The sequence below is a fragment of the Chaetodon trifascialis genome, chromosome 6, assembly GCF_039877785.1.
Source record: "Chaetodon trifascialis isolate fChaTrf1 chromosome 6, fChaTrf1.hap1, whole genome shotgun sequence".
Taxonomy (NCBI): Eukaryota; Metazoa; Chordata; class Actinopteri; order Chaetodontiformes; family Chaetodontidae; genus Chaetodon; species Chaetodon trifascialis.
This window is the reverse complement of record NC_092061.1, coordinates 12635001-12661286: the sequence shown is the minus strand read 5'-3', so window position 1 is coordinate 12661286 and position 26286 is coordinate 12635001. Positions and strand designations below refer to the sequence as shown.

The 26286-nt window shown below is 40.9% G+C and overlaps 3 protein-coding genes across 3 annotated transcripts; 1 reads left to right on the top strand and 2 right to left on the bottom strand.

Annotated features, from left to right (window-relative positions):
- Positions 1-312: 312 nt before the first annotated feature.
- On the bottom strand, positions 313-1563 carry LOC139332150 (regulator of G-protein signaling 7-binding protein-like). Its single transcript, XM_070963873.1, has 3 exons — positions 1406-1563; positions 623-693; positions 313-439 (listed from the first exon to the last, which is right to left on the bottom strand). The coding sequence occupies exons 1-3, from the start codon at positions 1561-1563 to the stop codon at positions 348-350; spliced, it is 321 nt and encodes a 106-aa protein (XP_070819974.1). The 3' UTR covers positions 313-347.
- A 1369-nt stretch (positions 1564-2932) lies between these two features.
- LOC139332382 (complement component C7-like) lies at positions 2933-8364 on the top strand. The gene is made up of 17 exons (XM_070964293.1): positions 2933-2962; positions 3055-3133; positions 3285-3426; positions 3513-3657; positions 3746-3884; positions 4433-4576; positions 4697-4940; positions 5152-5265; positions 5380-5546; positions 5626-5854; positions 6252-6423; positions 6557-6644; positions 7171-7303; positions 7387-7575; positions 7692-7788; positions 7864-8048; positions 8140-8364. The coding sequence occupies exons 3-17, from the start codon at positions 3300-3302 to the stop codon at positions 8322-8324; spliced, it is 2358 nt and encodes a 785-aa protein (XP_070820394.1). The 5' UTR covers positions 2933-2962; positions 3055-3133; positions 3285-3299; the 3' UTR covers positions 8325-8364.
- Positions 8365-10109: 1745 nt separating this feature from the next.
- rgs7bpa (regulator of G protein signaling 7 binding protein a) lies at positions 10110-17732 on the bottom strand. The gene is made up of 6 exons (XM_070965270.1): positions 16770-17732; positions 15636-15802; positions 12360-12490; positions 11978-12122; positions 11340-11410; positions 10110-11156 (listed from the first exon to the last, which is right to left on the bottom strand). Exons 1-6 carry the CDS (start codon positions 16917-16919, stop codon positions 11065-11067), a joined length of 756 nt encoding a protein of 251 aa, XP_070821371.1. The 5' UTR covers positions 16920-17732; the 3' UTR covers positions 10110-11064.
- Positions 17733-26286: the final 8554 nt, after the last annotated feature.

The following is a 26286-nucleotide window of genomic DNA, read 5'->3' as shown; positions in this document are numbered from 1 at the left end:
AAACACAAAACAGAGACTGTAATACACAACAAACTTACTCTGCACAAATCTGTCATCTCAGCTTAGACAGACAAAATTTATAACTTTGCCTTTGCAAGCGCCATCCTCAAATATTCGGATGGCATCTATTCATAAGTTATCAAATTATTTCTGGCAAAAACAGACAATTATATTCCCTTTTTGTAAAACATGAATCCTCATTTCATTCATTCAGGAAGTAATTGATTTTTATTGATTGATTTTTTTTATTTGAAAATGGCAGTAATAGATTGGTGGGAGACACACGTGGTGAAGGACAGTGGGTAATGGTGTCTTGTTGCTGCCTCCTACCCACGAAGGCGGGGCCCTTAGCTGGTTACCAGGCAACAGAGCCCAAAGAACCGCCTCTTCCTCTGTCGGACCAGTGGGTAGGGAGTCAGGTTCAGCAAACTGCTGTCATCTGGGCACAAGAACACACACAGACCACTGCCAAGTCAGACAATTTCTCTAGTTTGAGCTATGACACACTGTTTCTGGAGCCACAGTCACTCCTCGTCCCAATTAATCTTCTTGACTTTCTGACTGTAAAATATTTTTGAAAGTGTCACTGCTGTTGAAGAAGCAGATCGTGTTTCAGTCTTACCTTGGTTCTTCAATGGTAAAGGCATTGTCTCCCTGAGTTTACTGAGAAGGTTCTTCATCTCCCTCATATCCCTGTAATAACACAAATAAGGATATTTAGTGACCTGTTGCATCCATCATGTAGTATATTTGCACACATACAGACAGACACATACACTCAGGCCCACAAGTTCAGTACTTGCCCCATTTGTGTCACATCATCTAAAAATATATCTGAAAACATATTGTATTTTGTAGTAAAATGCATTACTGTCTACTTTAAGCAGTTAATATGATAAACACTTAGACAAAGCACTGTCGCACTACATGCCACCTCAGTATGTGAGGTATTTTTCAAGTAGTTTGCAAACAGGCAGCGATGTTGCAACATCCCAAGTCAAAATTGAATGTCATGAAATTTTAATATTTGATTCTGTAGTTTTACGAAATGTTCCAATTATCAAAAACAACCACAGATACTACACTACATCATATTTTTGTCTGCTCTGACAAGTACAGTAACTGCATATACTGTAAATAATATAATCTCACATGGCTCTTTGTAACACAAATATATGGAAATTTTCAGGATGCAATTTAATTTATATAGGTTTTAGTCTTTTAGCTGTTATTATGGACTGGAAATAGCAAAATGAACGTATAAAGCAAAATGTTAAACCCCTGGAAGAGTGCAAAAACTTGTGTACTTTGCATTATGTTTTCTAACACATGCTTTGACCAGTAAAGCATGTACAATTATTCACAGCACAGTAAACACACACAAACAACAGCTGTGTTTACATACTTTTCTATGTTTTCTATGTCAGTGGCCACCAGCCAGCAGAGTTGAGGACAGTCAGTGGGGGAGAAAGAGGTGTCCTCCAGGATGGGGATGTCGGAGCTCTCCTCAGTCTTACTGTCAACCCCGGAAGGACCACAGACTCCCTTGCAAGAACAAAACATGGAGCCATATAAATATCCTGCGTCAAAGACTCTTCTGTTTGCTCCTCTTCTCTCACCATGAAGTAGATTTTACACTCAATAACAAGAAAATGGCAAACACATTTTTCAGATTGCTGCCAAACATTTGATATACATTTTAACTGTGATCTGGTTTCACTTAGGTGGTTTCATTTTCACTCATAACAAGACACTCAAACTGAAGGCTTGACCATACGTATAGAGATATTTTTTTCTGTTTAAAAAAGAAATATCTCCAAAAGGATTCAAAATTCTCTAGTAAACCAGTTGGTGGCGATAAAGTCTACATCACCAATCCCTCAAATATTTGAGAAGAACATTTGGAGCATGTGTAGTTATTTTTATATTATATTGTTTTCTTTTGGTGGTAGTAACTAAAAACACAGAGAGTAGTGGCTATTTATTATTTCATTTACATTTCTTTAACACTTTTCTAGCACACAGCACAGCAGTGCCAACCGAACTTAAACCAACCAGTTGTCTGCTGTTCATTCTGCAAAATATCCCCATCCTCAAGGCCAGAAGCAGCTAAAGGGAACTCAGCCGTCATTAATGTGATAACACCTGTGCTATTCCTACTGTGGAAAAAGGCCCGTTAATGTAGATGTTTCACAGTGTTCTGGTGTCGTGCATGACATCTTATTTAATTTATGGCACTCCTAAAGGGAACACAGCATTATTTAGTGTTGTTAGATCTACCTGTGCTTTTCCTGCTTTGCCAGGTGAGAATGTGCGCCGTGAGAAACGTCTATTAGCTCCATAATAAACGTGACAGTGAGAACAAGCACAGCAGACAAAGATTGTCACTCCAAGAAGAATTTTTACTTTCGGTTTCAGAGTGATCTTCTTGGCAGGTTTTGCTGCACACACACACACAGACACACACACACACACACACACACACACACACACACACACACACACACACACACACACACACACACAAATCTTTTCCCTCACAAAGTTCCAAGGAATGTCCAAGAATTTTGACTCCCTTGCAAGAACAAAACTTAGAGCCGTATAAATATCTTGCGTCAAAGCCTGTTCAAGACTCTTCTGTTTGCTCCTCTTCTCTCACCATGAAGGCAAGTAGACTTTACACTCAATAACAAGAAAATGGCATACACATTTTTCAGATTGCTGCCAAACATTTGATATACATTTTAACTGTGATCTGGTTTCACTTAGAGTATTTCTACACTTACTTTGTGTCCTGATCTCTTCTCTTCTCTTCTCTTCTCTTCTCTTCTCTTCTCTTCTCTTCTCTTCTCTTCTCTTCTCTTCTCTTCTCTTCTCTTCTCTTCTCTTCTCTTCTTCAGATCATTGGGCAGCACTTTTTAGCAGTCTTGCCATGGCTGCTACTCCTGTTCACTCAAAAAGGGTAAATCTGTTTTTGCTGTACTGGTGTTTTGGTTTCATTGAATTTATTTGGTTTCTTTTATTGAATTATTCGATTTAATTTTCATTTCTGAGGTTTTGTGACCAGAGAGTTCATTGCCAGTGGGGGCCTTATGGTGATTGGTCACAGTGTGATGGATGCACCAAATTACAGGTCAGGAGATGATGATAAAACACACTTTGTGTCAGCAAAACTGCTCAACATGTTGTTGTTGTTTTTTTAATTATTGAAGATATTTTTGAATCAATGTGCTTGTTAATAGAAGTTTTTTCATATGTCTCTGTCACATTATGGTATGTTACAGACAAGAAGCCGAGTCATGGTTGTCTACACTCAGTTTGGAGGGAACCCCTGCGATGGTGGCCGGACTCAGACCAGGGCCTGTGAAACCACGAAAGGCTGCCCTCTGGAGGATGGGTGTGGAGACAGGTTTCGCTGTCGATCAGGTTAGAAGTGAAACTTGGTTCACTCCCAAAATCACACAGAATTAAAGAACAATCACTGAGTTGTCTGACTGTCTCTCGATCCTCAGGAAAGTGTGTTAGCCAGTCTCTGGTGTGTAACGGAGATCAGGATTGTGAAGAAGATGGACTCGATGAACTTCTTTGTGATGCGCAAAAATACATTGTATGTACAAAATCAGTTCTGCCGCCAAGCATTGAACACCTAGGACTTGGGTAAGTGACCAATTGGTGTGCACCCGTACGAGCACATACAAGCAGGTACCAAGTGCTTACCAGTGGGATACTTTTACTGCGTCTGCAGGTTTGATGTGGTTTCAGGGCAGCGGCGGGCCAGCGTCATTGACACAAAGAGCTTTGGGGGCCAGTGTCGCACCATCTTCAGCGGTGTCCACAATACTATCTACAGACTGCCCCTTAGTACTATCCAGTACAGCTTTATGGTTGGTCATGGAAACAGCAATTAATTGCAATTAATACTGAAACTTCTCTTAGTCTCTTAATTCTTCAAAGGTACCCTGTGGATTTCTGATTATCCATAAGTTTTGTCTGCATTCAACACTTCTCAAGAAACACTTTCAAAGCTACTTTTGATGCACTTAATCTCACATTGTTCACATCAACTTGGAGCCACCGTCTTATTTAGCTTCTTCCATCTTTGCATTCCTGCCATTTCCAACATTTTACTGCCACCAAATAAGCGCTGTCATGCATTACTGACTCTGCAGTCTGCACAGTTATGCAGTACACAGGACATCCTTTTACCTATGAAACAGAATAGACAGACAACAGATATGCTTATAGTTTGTTTTAAGTGTCGTGTCTTGTGTGTATGTTGGTGTTTTTGTGAATGCTGGAAAGCTAGTTGTCAAAACATGACAACTACAGTGCTGCTAGTGGTCAGAATCTCCACAGGGTGTCTTTAAAGACTCAACATTTAGTGCCTTTTTTGCACATATTTGTTTCATTAAATGAACTGTGCTGTTCACAGGTTAAAGCTCAGAATGACTTCAGTGATGAGATGTTCTCCAGTTCATGGCACTATGCAAAGGACATCGTCAAGAGACAGAAGGTGTCTGGAACCACGACAGGATATCGAAACTATGACTTTCATGAGACAAAAGACACGAGTCAGGTGACTAGGAACCTCTTATGACTTCAACTTTTACCATCAAAGCCCAGCAACAATGCATCTCCTTTGGAAAAGGACAATCAAACATCAAATTAAACTTAGTCTTTTTTTTTCTCTTTCCAGACTCACAACCTTGTAGTTTTAAAGAATGACATAGAGGTAGCTCAGTTCCAGAGCAACTCTCCTCAGTACCTCCCAGTGTCTGAGGAGCTGTGGAAGGCACTGGCCAAACTCCCCTCAGTCTACGACTTCGCTGCCTACAGGAAGGTTTTGGAAAGATTTGGAACACACTACCTGTCTGAGGGAAGCCTTGGAGGCTCCTTCAAGGCCGTCGCCAGGATTGATAAAGAAACAGAAAAATATATGTGTGAGGATTCACTAATCATCAGCAGCTTTGTGGCAGGCCAAAAAAAAAGAATAGTAGATCTGCAGGCAGCTGACAGCTTGCTATGTTTTCTGAGAAACTCTCGTATTCATGATGGAACATGTAGGGAACTACAGGTTGAGCAAAAACAAATCCTGCTGTTAATTTCTAACTTCAGTTTGTCTGTTTCCTTTTACTTTCTGTTGTTTTCCAGTCAGCGAAAGCCATCAGTATAATGAATGTGAAAAGACCAAACGTTGGATTCTGTTTTTCCCCATCACCCACGAGGACTGCCGGAGTGGGCAAAACAGCCGCACGTCATTTCATGGTACAGTGTTAGTGTTAATTCTCCAAACGTAACAAAAAATACAACCTATAAAAGCACCTGAAGTCTCTGAATCTTTCTTTCATCCATCATCCCTGCAAACATTTTCTAAAATAGGTAATTCCAGGAGTAGTCATGTGGAAAAAGTGGATGTGGAAGGAGGAGGCACCCAACATATTGCAGCACTGAAGACAATGCAGCTCTCTGATCCGAATAGAAACTGGGAAATGTATTCAAATTGGGCTGACTCTGTTCGATCATTTCCACAGGTCATAAAACAAAAGGTGAGGGAAAAGGTGTTTTACTGGGTTATCTAATCAGACGACCTTCCATCTTTCTGACCCAAACTCTTGTTTTTGGCAGCTGCGGCCGCTGTCAGAGCTGGTGAAGGAGGTTCAGTGTGCCGGGGTGAAGAAGCTCTACCTTCGCAGAGCAATAGAGCAGTACCTTACAGAGAGCGATCCCTGCCACTGCCAGCCCTGCAGAAACAATGGCATAGTCGTCATGGATGGAGATAAATGCAAATGCATCTGTAAGCCTGGCACATCAGGCCTGGCCTGTGAGAACGGAGTTGAAATAGAGGGTCAAGCAGGTGGGTGTCGTATTTCAGACAGGTTCTCACAGTCAGTTTGTGCTGGAGGAAGGCGCTTTAGAGATGCCCTTGGGAGTTTCGATACCTTTGGACAGAGCCAGGCTTGCTGTTTCCTGATGGCTATGGCCTTATGTTGAATGGACAATTATGAGAGTGATATCGATATTCTCACATCTCAGCATGCAAAAGCAAATTGGTGGTGGACATGCATGTGTTTTTTTCTGGCCATGTCTAAGTATAAAATTAATTGTCTCAGGTGGGTGTATGCTCTATTACAGGTGATTTTTTTACTTTTATCAAGCTGAATACCTGTAGGTACCCACCTACAGCAATTCACTCTTTAACATGGACTGTAATATTTTTCTCTCTTTCGTCCTTCATGTTTCTGCTCATTAAGGAGTGATCCACGGTAGTTGGGCCTGCTGGTCTTCCTGGTCATCGTGCTCTGGGGTTCGAAGGTCAAGAAGTCGCTCCTGCTCTAATCCGACTCCTCAGAACGGGGGACAGCACTGTATTGGAGAAACCACTGAGACATCCGACTGTGAAGACCAAGATCTACAATACTTAAAGTGAGAGCGAGTTTTATTTTTCAGAATGAATTTTTGTAACAGGCAGCACCAGTCATTGCTTTGAATTTTCAATAAGACTTTTACTGATGAAGTTACTGATGAAAACATCCTGTTTTCAATGATTTTTCCACAGAACCATGGAGCCTCAGTGCTTTGACCAAACTCTCACAGTTAGTCAGAAGTGTGGAACCCCGCCTGCTCTAATCAACGGCTACGTCCTGGTAAAGATGGAGCCAAACTTCAATTTACTGTGAACAAATTATTCCAAACATTTCACACTTATAATCTCATTAATTGCAGCCTCTTCCAGTATTGGTTCAGTATTACCCAGAAGACCACAGTACTCCTCCTCATATAATTTATGAGTCAGCCTAATTTACTAAAGAATGCACACCCATATTTTAATACGGATAATTATATAATGAGGTAAACCTAATAATGAAGCCTCTAAAGCACGACATAGAAAAACAGGTGCCAGTGTGGGATGTTTTTCTGTGTGTGTGGTAGATGATCAGTATTTACATTCGGAGCTTCAAAGGGGTATTTTGTAAAATAGGGGCTGTGAAATTGAATATTTAATATGTCTCCGGTAAAGTGAAATGCACCTGGCTCAGTAGTATTGGGTCACATTTGTTATTCATATTTCAATCTCTCTTCAGTTTTCCTTTTTTAAGAGGATTCTGTGCAAAGGTCAGAACTGAAAAAATGGAAGTTAATCACATGATTTTGTTGCCACATGCTCCACAGGACCCGAAGGACGTTTATCTTTTGGGCAGTAAGGTTGAGTACACCTGCACAGATGGTTTCTATCTTATCGGTCAAACCACCATAGAATGCACTGCTAATGAAACCTGGTCTAGCAGGCCTGGGCTGTGCACAGGTGAGTACCTATAACCAAGGTTTTAACATTTACGATCGCAGTGAATCACAGTGCTGCTTTTTTAAGGCCAAATTTTCTCCCAGTCTCAAGGTGCAGGCTTGAGTCTCTCGCGGATGATGTCATAGCCTCTCCTTTATCTGAGGCCTATGGCATTGGGGAGACGGTCACCTTATCCTGTCCACCAGGTCGACAGCTCTTAGGAGAAGCAATGATTATATGTGACCCGAGTCTGAATTTTTCACCAGACCCAGCGGACATCAAATGCAGCCCAGGTAAGTTTTACTTCAAGGTTCACTTAAATTGTTTTATTGGACTATATTTTTATCATTGCATGCACTGATATTAGTCAGTTACCAATGCAGACGAATGATTTCTATGTATTCTACAGTCAATGTGCCACAAGTCATGGCTCCATTGGTGCAATGTAAACCGTGGGAGAAGTCTTCCAAAGGAAAATGTGTTTGCAAAATGCCTTTTGAGTGCAGGTATGTTCACTCTACTGATCATCAATTCAGTCATGTCACTTTTTGCAAATTAAACTGATGTGATTTTGTTACCAGTTCGTCTTTGGATGTGTGCGCCACTCCTGTTGTGAGAAGAAGATCAGCCCTTCTGAATGTGTGCAAAATGCATGCACTGCAGTGCATGGGCAAGAGCCACATGATAGCAGAAGACAGCACCTGCAAGTGGCCAGAGCGCAACACAAGAGGCTGTGCCAACTGTCACATGTGGGAGACCTGTGATGGTAGGGACATCCGAGGTTATGAAAAACCCATGATAACGTACAGTATTTGCAATTTGTACTCATCTCATTTGTCTCCACACCATTCTGTCAGATCAAAGCAACGAGTGTCGCTGCAAGGACTCTGCAGATTGCTTGAACCCAGGATTAAACGTGTGTGTCCGTGTTGGGGAGGACGCGACTGCAGCAAATCAGACCATGAGTGAGTGTGAAGCGGGGCTAAAGCGATGTAAAGGAGAAAAAGTGTCAGTTGTCAGCATCCTGCCTTGCTCTGCCTGAGGAAGCAGGAAGAGGATTTGACCTTATGATCTTCAATCTCCACCTTTAAGCACATATAACATATATATATACATATACATAACACTTTCTTCATACATTTACAGTAATTGTAGTGAAATAGTGAAATCACACTGTTATTCATGTATAAAAATATGATGTTAAACTGTGTTAAGACACGAAATAAACAGCAAAACAGCAGCCATGTTCTTTTCATTATTTCACTTTTTATGATGGTCTAATATATTAAGAGACAGAGATATGCCTTAAACATAATTACAAGTAGGTGTAATTATTACAGAGAGACTGGCATCCACAGACACAATGTGTGCAGTGTTGTCTTTCCAGCTAGTGTATTACTGATTACTTAATATTTTACATACACAAGACACATATATGAAGTGGGTCTGGGTTTTGAAAATAAAAGCTTCCTAACTGTCCCTCAAGATGATGTTGCTGGACTGATTTGGTCTATTTCAAAAGATGCCCTGTGCTTTCTAATCCAGACAGCTTTCAGCGTGCCAACCAAACTCCTGCTGACAGTCTATTCCTGCCTCTGGCTCGCTGCCCTCTCTCAGTTTGAGTGCATGTGTGTCTGAACCTGCCTGTGAAACTGTGTGGAGACACCAACTTAAAGTCTCCCCGTCACATCAAAATACTTAATGTCAGCAGATGTGCGTCCCTCAGTCACGTTATGCACAGAGGCCAGTGGGTGAGAGGAAGGTGCTAGAAATGCTCAAGAGCTAGAACGCTTGCTTGCTTGCTCTCTTACAGGGGTGACACACGCACAAGCTGACATACAGAAGTTTTTTGGTAGTATTCAGGCAAGTACAGGCAGGCTATCAATCCCCATGAGCTCTAAATGTCATTAAAGCAGGGAGCTCAAAATAAATCTACAGATGGGTGACAAAATAGACAAAGGAAATTAAAGCCCATTCAAGAGTCTGCAACTTCTTTCGAAAGATATTCCCTCATTTGGTGTTTTGATGATGGTGGCGAGAAGTGCTATCTGACACATTCGTTTAAAGTTGGTCCAGAGATTTGAAATCAAATGAAGGCAAAGGCCTTAGCACATGGCTCATATCGTTCTCATCAATTCATTCAGTGTTTTATGCTCTACCATTGTATGGACAACTGCAGTGTATCCCTGCAAGCGTTGGGCACGTCACCAGTCTGTCAAAGGGCACACGTTCATGCCAAACCTAAATGTGCATTGTAAATTCTAATAAACACTATACATGGCCAATTTTTGTGTTGATAAATGTTTAGGAAGGAAACCAAGTATAAAATGTACTTCATTCCAGCTGGATCATGTCCAAGATCTGCCGGTCGTCTTTTCACTCTATTTCTCCAACCCTCTGTAAATATAAACAAAAGTTGCTTGTTATGGACTTAATAAAAGATTATCTGGCTTTTCTGTCTCTCCCTCTTATATCTCCATCAATCTTTGTCCCCCTCTAACATTCCACATAGAAATGTTTATTCTTCAAACAGGCTTAGTGGCAAGAATATCCACAGCAAACCAGCAAAAACATCAGAAGAGCCCACAGTAAATGCTGGTATGTTTATTCCCAAAATGTGCATTATTACACATTACCCTCTGATGGTCAACTTAAGAGCACTCAACCTATTAAAGGAGTCACGTTTGACTGACAGTTTGATTTTTTCCAGATACAAACATCTAAAGCGTGCCAGACAAGTTTGCCTTTTATGATAGTTTGTCTCCACCTAGTGGACATTTAATGGATTACATGCAAAAAAAAGAAAAACAATACAGAGACTAGTTGATTAGTTTCAATAACAAAAGTTTTATTAACAATGTAAAATGACCTATATCAGCTTTGACTAGTGTACCTTCACTGTGCCCTAAACATCGATCACTATCATTAAAAAGCAAGACCCATGCTGCCTGCCGCCTGTCTGCGCTGACTGTATCAGACAGAGGGAGACCCTCCCTGCTTGTACCAACCAACAGATTCTTTGCTAACCAACTCCAACTTTGAAAATAATTCAGAGAGCATTGCGTAAAGAGTATGTGTATATACAAGTCTAAAGTCTGAATTTATGGATAGATATCATGTGCAAAGAAGTTTTCTTTTTGAGTATTGTATATTCCATTTTGAAGCTGGAAAGTTAAGTTGGGTACAGGTTCTTGGTTTATGGAAGACTAAATTAAGTACATTGAGAAGAAAAACAGCAAGAAACAGAAAACAGAGACTGTAATACACAACAAACTTACTGCACAAATCTGTCATCTCAGCTTAGACAGACAAAATGTATAACTTTGCCTTTGCAAGCGCCATCCTCAAATATTTGGATGGCATCTATTCATAAGTTATCACATTATTTCTGACAAAAACAGACAATTATATTCCCTTTTTGTAAAACATTAATCCCCATTTCATTCATTCAGGAAGTAACTGAACATTGACATTATTTCAAATGACCTCTCATTCTCTTTTACTTTGGACAAGCAGATATCTGACTTCATTTACCAAAAAAGGGAAAATTTGTTGCAAAATATCTTAAAATATATGTTCATGACTTTTTGTTTTCATTACATTGCAGTTACAATTCTTATTTGTATTACAAAATAAAATTAGAAAATGGGCAGCCTTTAAAAAAAAGAGAAAGAGACAATTTATTTGAAAATGGCAGTAATAGATTGGTGGGAGACACACGTGGTGAAGGACAGTGGGTAATGGTGTCTTGTTGCCGCCTCCTACCCACGAAGGCGGGGCCCTTAGCTGGTTACCAGGCAACAGAGCCCAAAGAACCGCCTCTTCCTCTGTCGGACCAGTGGGTAGGGAGTCAGGTTCAGCAAACTGCTGTCATCTGGGCACAAGAACACACACAGACCACTGCCAAGTCAGACAATTTCTCTAGTTTGAGCTATGACACACTGTTTCTGGAGCCACAGTCACTCCTCGTCCCAATTAATCTTCTTGACTTTGTGACTGTGAAATATCTTTGAAAGTGTCACTGCTGTTGAAGAAGCAGATCGTGTTTCAGTCTTACCTTGGTTCTTCAATGGTAAAGGCATTGTCTCCCTGAGTTTACTGAGAAGGTTCTTCATCTCCCTCATATCCCTGTAATAACACAAATAAGGATATTTAGTGACCTGTTGCATCCATCATGTAGCATAAGCAGCTAATATGATAAACACTTAGACAATGCACAGTCGCACTACATGCCACCTCAGTATGTAGTTTGCAAACAGGCAGCGATGTTGCAACATCCCAAGTAAAAATTACATGTTTTGAAAATTTAATATTTGATTCTGTAGTTTTATAAAATATTCCAATCATCAAAAACAACCACAGACTACACTACATCATATTTTTGTCTGCTCTGACAAGTACAGTAACTGCATATACTGTAAATAATGTAAGCGGACACAGGTCTTTGTAACATAAATAAAAAGGAAATTTTCAGGGTGTAATTTAGTTTTTATAGGTTTTAGTTTTTTAGCTGTTATTATGGACTGGAAATAGCAAAATTAATAAGAATTATAAAGTAAAATGTTAAAACCTGCAAAGTGCAAAATGCATACTTGTGTACTTTGCATTATGTTTCCTAACACATGCTTTCAATAAAGCGTGAACAATTATTCACAGCACAGTAAACACACACAAACAACAGCTTCGTCTACCTACTTTTCTATGTTTTCTATGTCAGTGGCCACCAGCCAGCAGAGCTGAGGACAGTCAGTGGGGGAGGAAGAGGTGTCCTCCAGGATGGGGATGTCGGAGCTCTCCTCAGTCTTACTGTCAACCCCAGAAGGACCACAGGAATCCTTACCTAAAGCACACAGAGAGCAGTTACCTACAACATGCAATACTACATGCATTAAAACACAAGGAAAAGGAGAGATCGTCAGATCACATGATCATTGTAAACTGCATTAAACAAGAACAAAAGAGCGTGTTAATATTTGTTATTGTCATGATTTCTTTTATACCATAATAATACAAACATACAAACAAACTGAGTGAAGTTACTTAAAAGCTATGCCATGAGGTGTATTCATGTATTAACCTTTCCTGTGGAGCTGCAGTGAGCCCAGCAAGCAGACAGATTTGAGCATCTCAGTGATGTACATCTCCAGACAGCACTGCAGCTGGATGAAGAGCCTACAGATCTCAGGGTGGATCTCCCCATCCTCTGGCCTGAAATGGCACACAGGGTGAACACAGCAAAGGTTATTAGCTAGCTGGAACTTGATGAACTGTAGATGCAATGACCAACTTCATGGATATAAATTAAAAAATAAATTTCTGTTTTGAAATGGGAAAACTTATAGACAGACTCATGCCTCTGTGTACAGCTATATGTGCATATGTATGTGCAATTTTCCACGCTGCATGCAGAGACATCAAAGGCAACACACTGTGTTTACAGTGAATAGTAAAGAAAAAAGTCAAATTCACCAAACACTTAGATATTCCTTAAATATTATACCACAGTCTGACCACTATTATATGTTAATTACTTGCTTTATTGATGAGTTGATTTTGTCTTGCCTAGAAAAGTTATTGAGGTTTTGGAATATGATCACATACATGTGCAGATAAGCCAAAACTTCATAACATCATAAAAAGCCAACCACAAATGACACTAACATGCTTTTATTTTGAAATATCTTACCTTCTAACAAACATGAAGAATAATCCACTAAAACTAACGGTTTTGCCTGTTTGTGATTGCCACAGCAGCTGCTAATGTCAGAAGGGATTATAAACTGAAAAATTCATATAAAGTTGACCAAACATTACCATATTAAAACCATCAGATGAGGGATAAGCTTTGGAGTTTGCATTGATGATCAGTAAATAGGAGCAATCTGCTTCTTTAGATGTGTTTCTATTGGTTTGTGTCAACAGCAGACAAGGTCAAAATCTCTTCTGACTGGATTTTGCTTGATTATATTATTGTATTTGCAGTCTGACCATATTTCTAATTTGTTTAACCATCTAAGAATACACAAATGAAACGCAGTGAAGAAGCTCAAACATAAAAAGTATTTCTTTTATTTACCCAGAGCTGATCACTAGCTTTTATGAAACACCAAAGTAGCTTCACAACCGTATAAATCTGGTGTTCAAGGGGAAACTACAGCAGGTGATATTCAGTGGGTGAGATATCACATGGGAAAGTGACAGCGATGAAAGGTGTGAAACTTGCACCTGGTACAAATATTTCTCACACAAATCATGCTGTTGCGTTCTCCTCTTCCAACAGCAAGCTTCTCCTTCCCATCCTTGTTTTGTAACAGTGCTGCCTTCCACAGTACTGTCGCTAAAGCACAGCTGTCATCAATGCTATCCTGCTTATCAGCTTTCCTCTAGCACATCGGAGAGGCCCCACGTCACTCAAACCATTCAGACACACAGGCTTTATTTGATTAAAGGGGGATGACCTACACAGTCCAATTCAAGCTCTGTGTCTCTAGTAGTGGAGACAAACATTGAAATGGCCCGGAGAGCTTTTAGAGAAGGAGCTTTAGAGTATGTGCTGGTGATGATTATGACAATGATGTTGATGCTGTTATCAGTGGGAACTTAGACTTCTCTCTAAAGCTGCAGCACCGTCTCTATTTCTATAGCAGCAGCAGGAAATTCAAACACAGGACTCTAATGGATAGTACTCAATGTCTTGGAGAGACAGGTTTAAGTGTATCTAGCTGTATAATTATTAGATATATATTGGAAAGTAATAGTGCAAAGCATAAAGCTTCTGCACTGTTTCCTCAAAGATTTAAATAAGATGTTATTAAAACAACTGAGATGCCCCTCTTCAGTGGATGTTATATGATTCATGCCTATGCATGATGAGAAACATGCAGGAGACATGTTCACTGGCGAACCGTACAAGTGTGTCACGCACATGTGGCCTCCATACATTAAATGGATAGATTTTGTCATGCATGTAACAGACAGTGAAGGATATGCATTCTTAAATCACAGTGAGATACAGCAAGTAAATTAATTATTAACCCAGGAAATAGGTTACAGAGCAGAGTAGCTGACATGTTTTAACCTCTTTATAAAAAGATGGCACGCTGATATTTAATGAGAGAGCACTTTGCAGCTCTCCAGCAAATGTTGACGCCAGTTATAAGGAGGAATAGGAGCTATAGCTCGAGTAAACATGGTGCTGCTACTGTTCCAACAGTGCCCTGGCTTTGGCGAGCAGCTAGCACTGCAGACATCCCCCAAATCTCTCTCACCGCTGGCTTCACTCTGTCCGTTTGTTATTTAAGTAAGACTGAGGGTGCCAAGTCAGCTGGCATCTTAGCCTCACAGAGGACCTTCAAATCCCAAGCCTCGCTTTGCCCTTCTCTCACTGGCACCAATGTGGAGTAGATGTTGGGCTCACTGGAGGGTGTAGGCTGAGTCAACAGACATGTCAGGCTTCTATTGTATGCCCCCTAATCTTGAACCAAAACTTATATCAATAAACAAACTACTTGGAATATATTCTAGCCTGAAAACATTCTTGTTGACACAACTTTGATGTATTTGTGTATCTTAGTGGAAACAATTGTCCTTGCAAAAGGACAAGTGAATCTAAATCAATGAAATCAACTTCGAATCTGATCACTTTGCAGCCACTGCTTGATTATCATTCGAAAAAAAAAAAAAGTAAATAAATAACAAAACAGTGATTCAGATTCTTAGAAATTTTCTGCTCTCTAGAAAACAATAACAACCATTGCTGAAAATCAGGCACTAAATGTTCAAATCACACACGCGCGCGCACGCGCGCACGCACGCACACACACACACACACACACACACGCGCGCTGACACACTGGGCCACTCTCACAGTGCATTAAAAGCAGCAATGCAAAAGTCATGTCTCCACATTATTGATACTATTATCTCAGATACTCGTCCTGGGAAGCATTCCACTTCATGCATTAACGTTTTAGGCCCAAGCTAATGGGACATGGTCAGTTACAAAATGTTGTTGTGATTGCTTCCTGCTAAAGCTGTCCCGATAGCAATTAGAGTCATGGTGGTTTTTAAAAGCTGATCTCATGCTCTGTTTCCTCAAACTCCAAGGTTTCACACTAATGGAGCAGACACTTGGCTGATTTCTTTGAAGCGCAGGGGAGCAGGCTTAAGTATACGTCTGCCTAAAAATGGGGATGCTTATGCAAATTAGAGATAAATTTAGATACTTTGCAACTTTAGGCGCAGCAGTGTTGCAGAGCGCCCCATTTGTTGCGGTTTGCAGTTCCCGAGCAGCGGAGGGCTCTTTGCGAGGCTGTCGTTTTCAGCACCACGGACAGCGTCTGTGCCAACTCACCCCGATATCAAGGAGAGACTGTGGTGTGCCGCTCTCGCCATTTCGCAGCCTTTAGTTCGGGTCTTCAGCATTTCGGCTCGTAAAGATGGACAGTCGACAGTGATTTCGCCAATGGAGATGACCAGTTCACGGTACAGAGCCACAAGTGTATTGAATTCCTGGACGATCTATGTAACAATGAAATGGCACAGAAATGAGTTATTCCCCCAATGATAGTCAAGTAAGCACCACACAAATGTTACAAACTTCCTGTTCTGGTCATTGCAGCAGAGAAGCTGTTATCCCCGGCCTGCATATTGACTTGACAACATGAAAACGTGTCGACCAAGAAGGAAATGCTGAGCAGCACTACACCCAGCTTTCATTCTTTGTACTATTTTTTCCACACTAGACAAATAATCTGCCAGTGCGGATGCAAGGCGGTAGGCTTCAACACAATGAGCACTTAAAAAATGCAATCTTGCACATATGCGGTCACAAAGCCCATTGATCTGTGAGAGAAACGTGTGATTAAGCAAAAGGTGAAGCATTGAAATAGTCCGTAAAAGTCAGAGGGCATGATGAATGAACTTATTTTTGTATCGACGGGGGTCCGATTATGCTAAGTTTGGTTGTTTGCTTGAGATTAGGGCTCAAATATTTCGCTGATTTCCTGCATAGCATGCTGCTTGCACTCCTGTGTGCGAGCAGCGAGGCTCCATGACGTTCACTGATGTAGAGAAGATGAAGCAGGCTGTACATATGATCGTTCCTGTCAGCCTCTGTCAAAACACAGGACATTTGTGCCACGATCACAAACACCTCCGTAATGATCTTCTAATTCAGGCAGTTTTCAAATCGGCCCCAAATCACCAACAAGCTTCCCACACTCCAAATGCAAATCACACAGTCAATCTGCACGCCGAGATCATCTGTTTGGCTTCACTGCCGACACGGCAATGCAAATGCATATAGCTATTTTTAGGCTCCCAGACCGGGTTACAGTCTCTTTTTTTTAGCAGCTATTACCAGCTGTCGCCTGTGCATCCTGCATGCACGGGATAGCCGATCGTCCTAGAACAAAGAAATGTTGGGATGATAACACAGCATCCTTATTAGAGGCACCATGCAGGCATTGACGTGTCGCAAACCTACCATTCTGCAGTCGGCCACGGCGCGCTGGGCTTTGCGGGTACTTTCGGTGCTCTCCCTCCTCTGTGGGTCTCGGTAAGGAGGCTTGCCGATCTGGAAGATGTTCCCGGCGGATCTGGGGCGATTTTTGCGCCCATTCGATGCAGAACTCATGCATACACATCCACTAATAAAACAGCCCTAATACAGAACGCTTTTCTCTTATTATCCCCCCCAAACTCCACCACTTTCTCTCTTCCTGCCTCACCACCCTGCTCCTTACTGTTCACCTTATTCTCTCCTCCGTTTACGCTCAATTCACCTTCGCCAACTACTGGCTGGGTTGAACCTCGATTATTGTTATTGCTCTGTCTATCTCTCTCACGTTCCTCCCCTCTAGTGTGGGAGACGGAGCAAATATTTTCCCAGACGAGCCTCAGAGCGCAGGAAAAGTGCAGGATGAGCGCCTGCGACTCCTCTCCGCATTGCCTTGACTGCGACGGGGCGCAAGTCACCTTCACTCCAGAAGCACACGGTGCACAGTGAAGACTTCACACCCAAACCCGGAGTCCAGCTAGCTGAGGTGTCTTCTCTGACGCACCGATGTTGGAAGGGGAAGATCGCATTCACGGATATGCTCCAGATGCAACCATTTTTTATGATTGCGCGTTTCCATTAAGCACCTCTAAAACAGGCGATAACGATCTTTACTTAGCTGCACAACCTCCTTATAGAGACGAAATAACGCTGCCGATGTCCCCGCTGACGGTTTTGCAGCGCGCAGCCGACACTCTGAGTCTCCGTGCCGGAGAAAATCTGAACGTTCAGGAAAACTTGATTCCTGGTATCGAGGTGTTCGTGCGGCTGCCGGTGCCTGTTTCTTCGTGTGTTTCCAGCTCGTCGGGCAGGCCTGTCTCTAACCTTGGAGAGGCAGTAGAAGACGAGCAGTTGCTACAGGCCTGACGTGGCTCCGTGGCTGGCAACACTGCGCACCCAAAGGACGGGAGTACTAATAGGGCCCATCAAGTCAGACCCCCCGCCCTGAGCTACATACAGTATGAGCCCCTAAACATGTGAAATTCAGTCTGCTGGCCAATTTGCCTAAAACACAATTCATTCAATATCATTTAAACTTCATTTTTGAATACTACATGGAACCTGTATCTACTATGGTATATTTATTATTATGCAGGTCTATTTTACTCGGACTTAAAGTGTTTTTTATACTATTTTTTAAAATCAATATCTCTATCTCCACTGTTAGATGATATTCTTATGGACACACAGTGTGGTGTTGTGTTACTTTATTGTACCTCATGGTGACCTACATATATTTTAAGGTTTTATTGCATTACTCTTCTTTCTTTATAGGTGTGATCTTGCCAAAACCTCCATGGACAAATAGATGGAAGTAAGCTGCTTTTATGCACATGCAGAAATGGAGCACAGTGGCATCAAAGAAAGAAAATACATACAGTATATGAGTATTTAAATGTCTAATTTATCAATAAATGCACCAGTTTGTTGTTGTAATCACCCAGGTAACAATACTCTTTCAAAATTTCTGTTTTCTTTTGTTTGCTGCTGTAAATGCAGCTGAATCCATTGGCAGCAGTAACTTTTTTGCCCTTCTTTGCTTTTCACAACCACAAAGACAAAATTACATCTGTGGTACATACTCTGAATAAATTAGGAGTCCATTTCAATGTGCTATGGTGAGTGCTCTTGCTAAATCTGCATTACTATTCAATTAGAGGAAGACTTTCAAGATCCATCTATGAAACTATTTCAGACGCACACCCACAGACGCAAACAGCTGCACTCGCACCAACACAAAGGGGCACACATACAGTGCAGCAGGACTTCATTTCATGGCCAAGTGAATGCAGATTTGTGGTCATGTGTCTGATTTTGGTGTTGACCTCTTGGAAAAGATGCCACTGCGACCCATCCCCTGGTTTAATGGCAGTGACCGCACAGTTAATTCTTTGAAATGGCCTTTACTCCAAAATGTGCATACCACTTTAATAAATAAACTTGTCCAGAACTTAATCCATTTTAACTGCAACTTCCTGAGTTGCCAACAGAAAGTCGTACTTCATGACCTCCCCAAAGCTCCTGGGGACCATCTCATCATGGAAACTCCTGCAAAGGACGGAGTCCAGTCTGCAGGAGTAAACTGAGCCTGTGCTTTCCATAGAGTGAGTCCAAACATATCCATTTGGGGCTGCTTTACATCCTGCACTAGCTTTGGGTACTTTCCAATCACCAACATGCTCCAGATGCCAGTTTGCTCAGAGGTTATTCCACCAAAGCACCAGACTGTGTTTGCTTTCCAACTGGAAACAAACTTGACCATCTCAGCTAACATGTTAGCATTGGGCCCAACACAATCTAAGTATCCATCCATTTTCTATACCGCCTGTCCCTGTCGGGGTTGCGGGGGGCTGGAGCCTATCCAGCCTATCCTACACCCTGGACCAGTCGCCAGTCGATCGCAGGGTGACACACAAGACAGACAACCATTCACGCTCACACTCACACCTAAGGGCAATTTTAGAATCACCAATTAACCTAATGAGCATGTTTTTGGTCTGTGGGAGGAAGCCGGAGCACCCAGAGAGAACCCACGCATGCATGGGAAGAACATGCAAACTCCACACAGAAAGGCTCCGCCCAGGGATCGAACCGGCAACCTTCTTGCTGTGAGGCACGCGCACTACCTGCTGCCCCACCGTGCCGCCCTATAATCTAAATATAAAACAAAAATATAACACATTATTACATTTTAAATTATTTACACATAACAAACCATTTACAAAACAATAAATAAGTTAAAACCAGTTTATAATATAAATAATTGATTCATATTTCACAAATATTAATTATTAGCTCTTCATTAACTAATAGCGTATATATTTGTGATGTTTTATTTACAAGTGTGTGAAGATAATTTACTTATAATAAGTTCATCACCACCAACAAATAGCGTATAAATGTCTTGCACTTGATTGTAATTTTAACCTTATACCAAACTGAGAACAATATGTTCATTGAGCACACATAGAGATTCAAAGCCCATCATGTATTTTACGCTGATGATGAAGAGTATTTGCTATTCCAACTTAAAATCTTGAAGTGTGTCAGGAATAAAGTAATCTATTTGGCCGTATCACATGATTTCATGACCAAAAATGGCAATCACTTGAAAGTTATAATTTAATTTTAAAGTCATATAGATATCCCTGCTTGTATGTTTTTGTTTTTGTTTTTTTTTTGTTTTTTTTTGTGTGTGTGTGTGTGTGTGTGTGTGTGTGTGTGTGTGTGTGTGTGTGTGTGTGTGTGTGTGTGTGTATGTGAACTTTATTTGCTACAAAATACGACAACCAAACATTTGTTCCCTCCAGGAGGTGAAGAACAAACAAGGCACCGAATTCCTTCGCATTGAAAAAAGCCCAGCAAATTCAAATATCTAGCATGACGTATCTCATAGTATAATGCAAGTGCCAATTAAAAAGGTTTTAGTTGTAAGGATATGGTGTATGGTGGTAAATTGGACCACAAAGGTTCCTAAAACCATAAACAAATGGTCTAACACATACCAAAGAGCAAAAGTCCTTCATTTAATTAAGTTTTCTGAGGATGCAAAAACATGAAAATCCACCCAAAAAGTGCTCACTCATGTTATTCTTTTGTTTTTATTATCATGGGAATATGCAATACCTGTGGTAGTACTGAAATGTTATGTTCTGGGAGATGGTATATTAACTCCCCTTCATACAGGAACAGGACATGTTGTGCAAGCCACATAACATGTGCATCATGTGGAGACAGAACAGAGAACATTGGCTTCCCAAACATCCTACATTTCCCCATTTCAATCATTTATTAATGAGAGACAACAAGCTGGCACACTGTTGTTTTCCCTCCACCACACCACCAGCTTGAAATTCACTCATTGTTTTCTAATTAAACCCGACAGCTCAATTTTACCCTTTCCCATTTCTCTCTCTCTCTCTCTCTCTCTCTCTCTCTCTCTCTCTCTCTCTCTCTATATATATATATATATATATATATATATATATATATGTATGTGTGTGTGTACATGTCTGCCCTTTGCGTCATCTTTAATTTGCTACTTTATCATCTTTCATTATCCTCAATCTTTCCTCCTTCTGTCAAAAAGAAGGGAAGAAGAGGTAGCAAAGGAAGCAGAATATGAAGAAGCCAATAACCCAGTTGACTGAGTAGATGTAGATGATGACCATGTCCATGTCAAAGCGCCAGCCCCGAGAGTCATCCTCAAAATCCATAGCGTCCAGACGGTAGCCTCCTCCGTGGGGGAACTGGCGTCTAGCAATGGGGCTGGACTGCCTCTGTAAGCCTGGTTTGGGGGACAAATGAGGCATCTCATCTGGTGGTTTTGATTAAAGTGATACTCCACACAAAATCTATGAAAACTGGCGGCAAAATATTTCTACAGTAGATTTGTCCTTGCTTGAATTCATGTCAGTTACAGTGGGCTCTAATGGTGAAGTTTTCATGGTGGAGGAAAAGCATAAAAATGTCAGGAATGAAGAGAAGTTTACATTCTACATTATATAATAACAGACATATTATACACACATTTAGTTTTTGAAGGGTGAATTTCTTAGGCTAAATATCTTAATCTGACGGGCTGCAGTGCAGGCTGCCAAACGACATTTAGGACATAAAGTCCGGAGGTGACATTTACAGAAAATATCCTGAGCAAATAAAATGTGAAATATTCTGACCTTTAGAAATAATTTTTCTATTATTTTTTTTTACAGAGTTTGGTTTGGGTGTACAATTCTGCCGGGAGAGTCAAGGCTCATAACGTATTTTAGAAAATGCTACATTTCATATCCACTCACATGCTCAGTTATATTCCAGACAACCATCATTTTGCCAAAATATGGCTTCATACAGTGGTTTCATTTTACCCTGCTTCCTTAAAGCTGTGACCTCAGGTGGAGTTTAGCACATTGAGTCATATTTTGCAGCAAAGCAATTGTTGCCATGTAGGTAACACACTTAATACTCAAAGAGATCTTATGTATATTACTTTCATTATTGGTTCAATATCTGTGGATGTACACATATTAGAAACTAATTTTGGGGCATGGTTCCTCTCAGGATATTTTCCTCAAAGTCTGTGTATAATAAGAAATGTAATGTGTGTTTGTGGGAAAGGCAGTCACTTACATTTGGATTCTGTGTGCTATAAATGTGAAACATTGTGTTTAATATACCACCGAAACCTTGAGGTACTTTAAGGGTAAATAGGTAGCAGGTATACTCTGTCACAAGTCTTGTCACAGTCAGACTTACAAAGAGAAAAGTTGTACATTTGTCCTACAATGGTGCTGGTATGTTGCCAAATCTGATTAAATGATCATGAACAGAGAGTATTTCCACGTATAGGCATTTAAAAACTTGCCTCCAAAGATACGGAAGAGTTTTCGGCAGCTTGGTAGAGGCCACTTTGCACAGCTTGCTTTCTGGAAGTTCTGTTTCCGGGAAAGGTATTCCTTCGGGAAGAACGTCCTCGCTGTTTGGTTTAGCTCTGTCAGAAAGACAAAGAGACAAACTCGAGATTATCAGAAGTGAACATCTTATTCACACCTCCAGTTCTTGATTGCCTGGACAGATTATGTTTGATTTATTCAATACATAAAAAAGCAGCATCACCAGGCTCATTTTCTTCTTGTTCTGTTTTCATGTGACCTTGGCTTCGGTAATCAACACAAGAATCTAATCTACAATCCTCGTCACCTAATCACTCACAAGAGCCCTTAGACAGTCCTCATAAGCATGGCCACTCTGCTTTTTTATGGCCACAGCAGTGTCCCTGCTGCTCACTTTCTCCTACATGCATCTAAAAGTAGGCCAAAGTGAATCACATAAGTTCATTACTTATTCATATCTTTGTCCAAATCACACCAAATCCTATGCAAATAGGGTGCACCGATCACGAAGCTGCATAATTACGCACTATACAGCATATGTGCAATAATATTATCTTACATTGTGTAACATTGTTGTGTAAATACATTGCATTTAAGAGTAGGGTTTCATTTTCCACTGCCATTTGTTTTTGTCATATCGCAATGTATTTTCCACTCATAAGGACGACTTCTTATTTCCATCAGAAAGCACTGAATAAAAGTGTTCAGACTGGGTTTGATTTTGTCTTCTCGGTCTGGGTGACTCATCTGGTCGGAGCTGAACTAAAGGTCTACTCTGCTCCCTATGGGACATCTGCAGCTGGGCCCTCTGAACAATCTGCAGTTTTATATGTCATCTGTGCAACACCCAACAGACATTATGAATACACATAGAGATGCAAATATGCAAACATTGACTGTTATATTATACTGCCAATGATATGTTATAGGCCCACTGTATTTTTATCCATCTCATATTATTCAATCTAGGATGCTGAGTAGAGGCATAAGTAGACATGATAAGTATTTCAAATCATGTGAACTGTGCAGTAAGTGCTTCCTGCCCATTAGCTCACCCTTCTGGAAGAAGACATGTGTGATGATTGTTCTGCAGAGGGGGCAGGGGGTGTTGGTGGGGCTGTTCTTAGCCAGTGTCCTCAGACAGGGTTCACAGAAGATGTGGTTGCAGGGGTGACACATGTAAGGGCTGAAGTACACATCCAAACACACTGCGCAGATGCAACCTTCTCTGTCCCTCGCCCTCATGTCCTCATCATCCTCACTGTTGCTGCTGCTGCTGCTGGATGGGTTCCCTGTTGAACTCTGGGAGAGGAGGAAAGGAAATGAAAGGTTGATATATCAGCATTCATGCATATCATAGCAAACACTTCTTCATCTGTCTCTAAAATGTAAATTCAAGACTCAAGTAAGCCCATTTCTGCAGGATAATGTGGAATGAGCTTCTCAGACAGACAGATTAAAAACTGACTTGCTTGCTCTGCATCAAGTAAAAGAACAAAGGTGAAAAATCCAGAAGTCTGACCCCTCCCAACATATTTGAGCATACATTATCAGTGGATGTCATCACACCAGCTGCCCATAAATATAAGTGAAAATGTCTTCTTTTGCAGTCCTCTTGAGATTCAGTTTAAAATACTCCAGCACACCCTACTTGATGGGTGTAAATGTCTTTGACACCCACCTGCACAAGATAATAAAATGTGTGAGGACATGAAGGTGTCAGGTGCAAGTTCAGTAGAGTGAAACATCCACCAACTTATATTTTCTCACTTCTTGCTGTAAAGTGTAAACATGTGAGACAGAGAGCTGTTTGAACCTAATTCAAGCTCCATTCATTTTACAGAAAACTGAAAGGTGTTGTATCCTCAGGTTGAGTGTTGCTATTCTTGAGGGATCTATTGTAGGTATTCCATAAGGCACAGTATGACTCATGCATTCACAATTCTGCAAGATAAAACATGTGTACGCTGCACATGGCTGTCCTCTGTTATTTTTAATCTGGTTTGTATCCTTTTCTGTCACACAGCACAATACGTCTGCCACCCCCACTGCTCAAATCCCTCTCATCTCCTCAGCAGTCTACTTGTCCTCCTTCCCAAGTGCATCTGCACCTAAATCCACACTCAGCTTCCCATTTCCAAACTCCAGTTAGAACTTATATGAGAGGATGTAACAAAAAAAAAAAAAAAAAAAAAATCATTTTGAGAACAGTTTCTGGGGCTCCCCCACCTTCACCTCAGACCTGTGTCTGCGGACCCCTGAGGATTTGGTGTCTGAAGCTCCAGTCTTGAAAAAGCCGGGGGGTGCTTCAGGAGTAATTACTACTTTCTCACCCAGTGGAAGCTCCAGGGACTTCCCTGGGACAAGTCCTGCCTCCCAAGGTGTGTCATTAACACAGAAGAGAGAACACACAGTGCACAGATCCCAAGTAATCATGGGCGCTGAGGCGCTCCCCTGGCTACATGCACTGTAACATGAAAGCTTTGTCCTGGTTACATTGGTAAATGTGTACATAAATAAATGAATATACCCATTCTTTATCACAGAGAAATGAAAATACAAGTTAATAAATCAAAATCTTTTAGTGGACACACCTTAACTGTCATTATTTGACTAATATGGCTACTGCCCAATCAACCTCAAAATGAGTTTGTGTAAACTTGAAAGAACTGTTATTCTTTAGAATAGCAATAAATGTTTTTGCAGAACTAAAGCAGCAACAAAAAACCACATTAATTGCTTTCAGCAGTTAGAGCAGTTGGATAAAGTGACTGAACAATCCAGCACTTGCTGCCTCTCCATCTCACAGGATGCAACCGCTTCCTGTGGGAAACTGGATGACAATAACACCCGCTCTGACCTTTCCCCTGCTGCAGCTACAGTGTATGCAAAAAGTGCAGCAGGAAATAGTTACACAAGCTTCTATCAGAGGGGTTAAAATGACCTTTTCCACAAAACAAGAACTTCAGAAAGGGGGCAACAAATAAAGCATCTTACTTGGAAACAATTGTGAAATATGTATCCAAAATATAAACCGAGTCTTAAGATCTAAGGGTTCAAGAAAAACTATTGTCGAGCAGTGTCCTTAAGTCCCAAGTGCTATGGCTAATAGCACAAATGCTGTGGTTGTAGGGAGAACCTCCCAAGTGAAAGTAAGTTTGACTTTGCAAGTGCAAAGCTGGACAGAGGTGAGAACAGAACATGCATAGTCAATAACCTCTCATAAACTACCAAGCAGGCCCAATCAATTTCCTCTGAATAAATGACTGTAAACAACATGGACGTACTCTCCGTGACTTCACCCACAGGTTTCTGAAGAGCCACTGTGAGAAATTCAGTCACAGTCTTTATGCTATCCTAAGATAATCTGTGCTTGACTTGAGCAACATATTTGACGCACAGTTTTCTCATCTAACCCTCAGTAGTGACATTTCCCAAAATGTCCGGCTATCCCTTTAAAGAAAAAAAAAAAAGCTCCATCAAACACTGTAGCTAATATTGAATTCATTTATGGATTAAGGTACAGTTGCATCATAAAAGAGATTGAGATTGTGCTACAGCCACATAGTATGAGTATTCTGTATATGCTTCAACATTAACTCACCAACTACAATGCAAGGGAGAGAGAGCAATATCTAAAAATAAATAAATAAATAAATAAATAAATAAATAAATAAATAAATAAATAAATAAATAAATAAATAAATAAATAAATAAAAACAACCAGCAGGGGGACATGGAATTAGGAAATGGATATTCCCTGTTTCAAAGCAGCTAATTCTATTCAGCTGCCTCTAATTCAGCAGTCGGAATAATTTCAGTCTGCCAACATGACTGCAGATCTGCAGCAGCCAATGAAAAGAGAATCTGCTCTTTTGTCTGGTTGGTTTTGAAGGGCTCTCCGCCAAAGCCTCATCATACAACTAATTCAGATGTAACCCCACTTTAAACTGTGCAGACAATGGCTATTGAGATGAGCTGGGTGCTGATAGGGCTGTCGAGAGTCAGACTCTGGCTGAAATGAACACACACAGACACACACAGACACGCAC

Excerpts from the sequence above, each read along its gene's own strand:
- LOC139332150 (XM_070963873.1), bottom strand. The coding sequence starts at position 1,563 with ATGTTTTGTTCTTGCAAGGGAGTCTGTGGTCCTTCCGGGGTTGACAGT. Across the intron at positions 694-1,405 it reads GACATAGAAAACATAGAAAA|GGATATGAGGGAGATGAAGA; the intron begins GTATGTAAACAC and ends GTGTTATTACAG. Across the intron at positions 440-622 it reads TTTACCATTGAAGAACCAAG|ATGACAGCAGTTTGCTGAAC; the intron begins GTAAGACTGAAA and ends TCTTGTGCCCAG.
- LOC139332382 (XM_070964293.1), top strand. The coding sequence starts at position 3,300 with ATGGTTGTCTACACTCAGTTTGGAGGGAACCCCTGCGATGGTGGCCGG. Across the intron at positions 4,941-5,151 it reads AGAAACAGAAAAATATATGT|TCAGCGAAAGCCATCAGTAT; the intron begins GTGAGGATTCAC and ends GTTGTTTTCCAG. Across the intron at positions 6,645-7,170 it reads TAATCAACGGCTACGTCCTG|GACCCGAAGGACGTTTATCT; the intron begins GTAAAGATGGAG and ends CATGCTCCACAG.
- rgs7bpa (XM_070965270.1), bottom strand. The coding sequence starts at position 16,919 with ATGAGTTCTGCATCGAATGGGCGCAAAAATCGCCCCAGATCCGCCGGG. Across the intron at positions 11,411-11,977 it reads GACATAGAAAACATAGAAAA|GGATATGAGGGAGATGAAGA; the intron begins GTAGGTAGACGA and ends GTGTTATTACAG. Across the intron at positions 11,157-11,339 it reads TTTACCATTGAAGAACCAAG|ATGACAGCAGTTTGCTGAAC; the intron begins GTAAGACTGAAA and ends TCTTGTGCCCAG.